This window comes from Acomys russatus, chromosome 28, assembly GCF_903995435.1.
Source record: "Acomys russatus chromosome 28, mAcoRus1.1, whole genome shotgun sequence".
Classification (NCBI taxonomy): Eukaryota; Metazoa; Chordata; class Mammalia; order Rodentia; family Muridae; genus Acomys; species Acomys russatus.
The window spans coordinates 37,750,864-37,757,121 of NC_067164.1; the positions used below are offsets into that span (position 1 = coordinate 37,750,864).

Genomic DNA, 6,258 nt, shown 5'->3' on the forward strand with positions numbered 1-6,258 from the left:
TTTAGTGGATATGTATTTTCCTCACAGTAATATTAAAATCTCAAGTTAATAAAAAATAAAGAAATTCAGGATATAGCTCAGTGTCAGAGTGGATGACTAGTATACTTAAGACTCTGGGCTTGATGGTAAGACAGAATGTCAGGGTCACAGGAGAAGGGAATAAAGATGGGAAACTATGAGGAAAGATATTAGCAAGTAGAAGTAGATGACTAAATATATTGAAATGACACTATTAATAAACAAAATTGCTTAGATTTATGTGGCTATTAAGTTGGGCATCTAGTATTAAAAGTAATAAAATCTATCTATTGGGAAAACTTCTTACCTAGGATCTTCATCATCAGACACTCAGATGCTTACATTTTCATGAAGTACATGGCGTTCTAAGGTATTATTTTTGCCTTAAGGATATTATGGTGATTATTTACTACCACTCTAATGTATATGTTATTCCTAGGAGAGATTGCAGATAAATAAAATAAGATATCAAGTGTAAAAAAAAGCCCACACTTGTTTCAAACAATATTAAGAAATGTTTGCAGAGGCAGGCATGGTGGCACATGCCTGTAATCCCAGCACTCAGGGTGGCAAAAGGTGTATCTCTGTTAGAGACCAGCGAGCTCTACAAAGTGAGTCCAGGACAGCCTAGGCTATACAGAGAAACCTGGTCTCAGAAAATAAAAAAAAAAAAAATGTTTGCAGGAACTATTTGGGTTCTATGACAGGTCTTAGAATGAGAAGCAGAAATCCCATGATAGTGAGGGGAACTGAATCAAAGTTCAGGACAAAGCCACAGTCCACTTGGAAGCATGCCTGATCTCACAGTCGGCAGACAGGGGTAAAGAAAATCGTCACTGTTATTGGACACCCCCTTACATCCAGAGAGTCATGAAAGCATCTCTTACAAGTTTCCCTTGTTTTCACAGATTATCATAATGTCCAAAAATATAGGAATTCATATATCTAAAGCACAGAAATCACAGTATTATTACTTAAGATCATTTGTGCAACTTCAATCACATATACCAATGACTCCACAGAATATTATGACAAGAGTAGAATTCACGTTGAAGTCAAATGCATGAATGAACTTTCACTTAGTTGTAGCACCCATTATGAGTATCAGATTAATTTGAAATGGAAAAAGTTTTTAGTTGTAATTATCAACAGTCAAAGGTTATATTCATCTTATTTTCTCTGAATTATAGTTTAAAGGTGATGAAAACATACCAACCTTTTCATAGAAAAACTTTAAAAATTAACTTAATGTACCTAGTAGAAAATATTGTTTAATTTTTGCAAATATTTTTATAATTATGGACCCCAATTAACTGTAAAAAGTCTAAAAAGTACTACAGGTTATTAGAAACACACTACATACACCACACACACACACACACACACACACACACACACACACACACACACACAAACACACCATAAAAAGTCAGATATATAAACACAGTTGTACTTGGACCAGTATCTTTATACTAAACTGTTCAATCAAGTGGCTGATATGAACACAGACACTGAACTCTTTGAATGCACCTGACTTTAAACCACAATACATGATGTGTTTTTCTCACCTATTAAGACAATCTTCTAAACAATTTTGTTAGATATTGTTTTCCCAGGAGATTTTTATTTTTAAATCCTCTTTTTACTGTAGTAATGTGGTCCATGAATTGAATAATTTTCTACGTACTGTGCATAGTGCCATATGAAATGAATCCATCCTAATCTTAGGGAGTTTTCATGTGCTCACTTCCTGAATCAATACTTAAAGAGAAAATAAAATTTCTCATGAGAATTTGAGATTCATAACAACATTTCCCCTGGAATCAGCACGTTTTATGTTATCCAAATGTACTCCCCAGACAATCTGCATTTTTAAAAACAGAGTTCTCAATAGAGAAATTGCAAATGGCTGAGAAAGACTTAAGAAATGTTCAACATCCTGAGTCATCAGGGAAATACAAATCAAAACTACCTTGAGATTTCATTTTACACTTGTCAGAATGACTAAAAAAAAGTGACAGCTCATGCTGGTGCATCTGTGAAGCAAAGAGGACATTCCTCTACTGCTATTAGGAGTGCAAAAAAAAAAAAAAGTGACAGCTCATGCTGGTGCATATGTGAAGCAAAGAGGACAGTCCTCTACTGCTATTAGGAGTGCAGACTTCTACAGCCACTTTAGAAACCAGTGTGTGACTTCCTCAGAAAATGGGGAATCTAATTATCTACCTCAAGACCCAGCTCTACCACTCCAGCATATACTCAAAAGTTGTTCTATCTTACCACAAAGACACTTGGTCTACTATGTTCATTGCAGCATCATTCATAATAGACAAAAAAACTATAAACAACCTAGGTGTCTCTCAACTGAAGTATACATTTAAAAATATGGTACACGTGAAATTTGCAGACCAAGGGGACAACTAGAAAAAAAATTATCTTGAGTGGTGTAACCCAGACTAGAACGACAAATAGTGTGTGCACTCACTTGTAAGGGAGTATTAGCTGTTAAGCTGCAATCCATAGAGCTTGAGAGGTTAGGCAAAGAGAAGAGTTATAGGGGGATGCATGAGTTCCCTGGGGAGGGCAAATAGAATAGACTCTGAGAGATGCCTCACAGCTCATTGAGGATAGAGAAGTCGATCTGGTTCAGACTTGGAACCTTCACCCTTACATTCTAGACTCTTTGGCAGGCGAAGGTACTCTGAAGTCTACAGAAAGAGAAATCTGGACACTAACCCAGCCACAAAACCCTTTACCTACAATCTGTCTTGCCTTCTGGGTTTGCTGTGACAATGATGGCATAGAGCTTGTGGGAGTGGCCAACAATGTTTGAGTTAAAGTGAGGCCCACACTACAAGAAAAAGCCTATGACTCACACAGCCTGGATGACCAGGAACCTAGGATAGGCCAAACACAACTGAGAACAAATCAAGGAAATGATTCCTAATGGTACTCTGTTTTGCCCAGGGATTGGTGCCTTTCCCAATCATCATCAGAGAGGCTTCCTCCAACAACAGATGGGAGAAGATGGAGAGACCCACAGACAGATATGATGAAGGGGGGAGGGAAGGGAGAGAATCTAAATTTGTGGTCTCCATCCAGTTATATATTTGATTTATAAGAGTGTCTTTTAGGCTGTGGTCCAACCTATTGAAAACCTTTCTCCCAAGGGAAAGTCCAAGAATCTAGTACTTATTCAGTCTACTAGGCTGGATGTCTCACCTGGTCTTCAGTCTGCTCTTACCACAAAGAGTTGGGCTCTAAAGCCAGTGAAGAAAGAATTTATGAGGAGAGTCAGGGAAAGAGGCAAAGAGCAAAAGCTTCCTTGTTGTTGTTGTTGTTGTTGTTGTTGTTGTTTTATAATCCACCATAAGAATGTATATGAGTAAAGGTGGGTATTCCAACTTGAAGTGATCTGGATTTAAGCCAAGTCTTCCTGCCCCAGCCAATTAAAAAAACAAAAACACCTCCCCCCAAAATGCCTCACAGGCTGGTTTCTGGTTAACCTCAGATGTAGTCTAGTTGACAACCAAAAATACTGGCTACACAAGCCAATTCTTTATCATACATATGTGTTCTTCATCTTCTTTAATATTGTGAACATCAAATACAAGTATATCAATTATGTTAATTTAGTTTATTTCTATTTTTTACTCACAACATATCCCTCCAATTCAATTTACCATCTCCAAAGTTAAAATCCAAACACTTTAAACTTACAGGAATCCATGGCTATTTCCATAAATCTGCACTTAACAACAGTGAGCAAGCAATGGCATGAGATTTCTTAACCTTCTAGGATCAAGCTTTAAACAAATATTCTTGGCATGAGGCATGGACTCTATATCTTACTAGATCTAAAGGGAAATACATTACTGGATTCTTCTTCTTCTTCTTCTTCTTCTTCTTCTTCTTCTTCTTCTTCTTCTTCTTCTTCTTCTTCTTCTTCTTTTTACAATATTTCTGTTCCATGACTAACTACTTCTAACAATTTTAGAAAATGGTGGTAGCCATGACACACTGATGCAAAGTTGAAATTTGAATAAACCAGATTTAGTGCTGCTTTGTAACCCCAGATTTTCAAGAGACTGAGGTAGAAAAACCATGGATCCAAGTACTAAATAGGCTATAGGGTAATCTCAAAACTTGTCTGAAAGTTCAAACTAAAAATGAAAAAAGGAATATATTTAGTTAGATAGCAGTACACTTTCTTAGACTTTAGTTCAATTCCAAATACCATAGAAAAGGTTCTGAATAAATGAATGATTAAACAAATAATAATCCTACTATGTGTTATGTTTTAGTTGTTTACATTGAGAATTATGAAGTATAGATAAGTGTCTTCAATAACAACGTGAAATGATACAAAAAAAAAAAAAAAACCATTTTGGATAAACTCTCTCCAGTGGCAAAAGCATCAGTGGCTGGGGGTGAACTAGTCTATTTGTCTAAAAAGTTTCCTCTGTGTCACCCTTTGAAAGGCTTCTTTCACTTCCTTGTTCCTCAAAGTGTAGATAACAGGATTCAGAGCAGGTGTGACCACAGTGTACATGAGAGCAGTAGCCTTGTCAGTGTCTGGAGTGTGCAAACTCTTGGGCTGCAGGTAAGTGAACAAGGCGGTGCCATAGAAAAGAGAAACAACCAGTATATGAGAAGAGCAGGTGGAGAAAGCTTTGTGTCTTCCCGCTGCTGAGGGCATTCTCAAGATGGCTAGAATAATGCGGATGTAAGAGCACAGAATGAAGACACAGGGGCTCATAATGAAGACCAGGGAAACAACAAACAGCACAATTTCATTCTGGGAAGTATCCACACAAGCTAGCTTCACCACAGGCATGATGTCACAAAAAAAGTGCTGAATCGTTCCCGCTCCACAGAAGGGAAGAGTGAAGATCCAGGTGGTCTGAGCTGATTCTACCAGGATCCCAGTCATCCAAGATGCCCCAGCCAACTTCAAACAGACAGAAGGGCCCATCTGCAGAGTGTAATGCAGTGGGTAGCAAATAGCCACAAAGCGATCGTAAGCCATGGCTGCCAGAAGGCAGCATTCTGTCAGCCCCAAGATGGTGAATACATACATCTGAGCTGCACAGCCTCCCACACTTATGGTCTTGGGCTGCACCAGCAGGTGCACCAGCATCTGAGGCACCACACTGCTGATGTAGCACATCTCCAGAAAGGAGAGGTTGGTCAGGAAGAAGTACATGGGAGTGTGCAGGGAAGAGGTGGCCCAGATCACACAGACGATGATGAAGTTTCCTCCCAAGGTAAACAAGTAGATAGCCAGGAACACGAAGAAGAGGACAAGCTGCAGCTCTGCCAGAGAAGAAAAGGCCACCAACGTAAATTCAGTGCAGAGGGGCAGGCTTCCGTTCTTCATGAGCTCAGAGTTAGACATTTATGGACGCAGTCAGCAGCCACGGGCGACCGTCAGCAATGGTACTCTCCCACTATCAGTGTGCTAATAGGAGAACAGAGACAGCTAGATGCTGGTGAGACGAACAACCCAGTCTTTCAGGTGGGTGCACAACCCAGTCAGGTGGGTGCACAACCCAGTCAGGTGGGTGCATAACCCAGTCAGGTGGGTGCACAACCCAGTCATGTGGGTGCACAACCCAGTCAGGTGGGTGCATAACCCAGTCAGGTGGGTGCACATTTCTGCTGTGGGTTTTGTTTTCTTTTCACAGAAAATTGTATAAAAAAAGGCATCTAAATTAAGAATTTCAATTTTTACCTAGTAATGCACACAAGTTGCTTTTTAAAATTTTCAGACTATGTTTTATTAATTAAATATTTAAAAAATTTTAACATATATATTTATATTATTGCTCATATATACAATAAACTCCCGATAGCAAGAAGAACCATGACACAATCAGGAGTTATATAGTGTTTTGGCTATTTGTCCTTGACAGCCTTGAATAAAACATCTTTCCTATCTTGGTGTATCTAAAATTCTGAATGTAAATCAATCTCCATCACATGTTGTCATTATCAACTTAAAACACCTATCTAGACCTGAAAACATCTTAACCCCTAAACAACTAAGCTACCTGGTCTTCAACTCCATTAGAGACTTGGGAAGGAATAAACTTGATTACCTGAGTATGCCGGGAGTGCAGGTTAGTAGCTTTCAGAATTTAGATCACTTCCCCCTGGCAGGATACAGAGGAAGAGGTTACAGGTAGTACAGATGAGACTTGTTAGGCTGAAATCACACAGGCAGCTGTTTTACAATGG

The 6,258-nt window shown here is 38.8% G+C and overlaps 1 protein-coding gene across 1 annotated transcript; it reads right to left on the reverse strand.

Annotated features, from left to right (window-relative positions):
* Positions 1-4,453: 4,453 nt before the first annotated feature.
* On the reverse strand, positions 4,454-5,416 carry LOC127210610 (olfactory receptor 10C1-like). The gene has a single exon (XM_051170307.1). It carries the CDS (start codon positions 5,414-5,416, stop codon positions 4,454-4,456), a length of 963 nt encoding a protein of 320 aa, XP_051026264.1.
* Between the last annotated feature and the right edge of the window lie 842 nt (positions 5,417-6,258).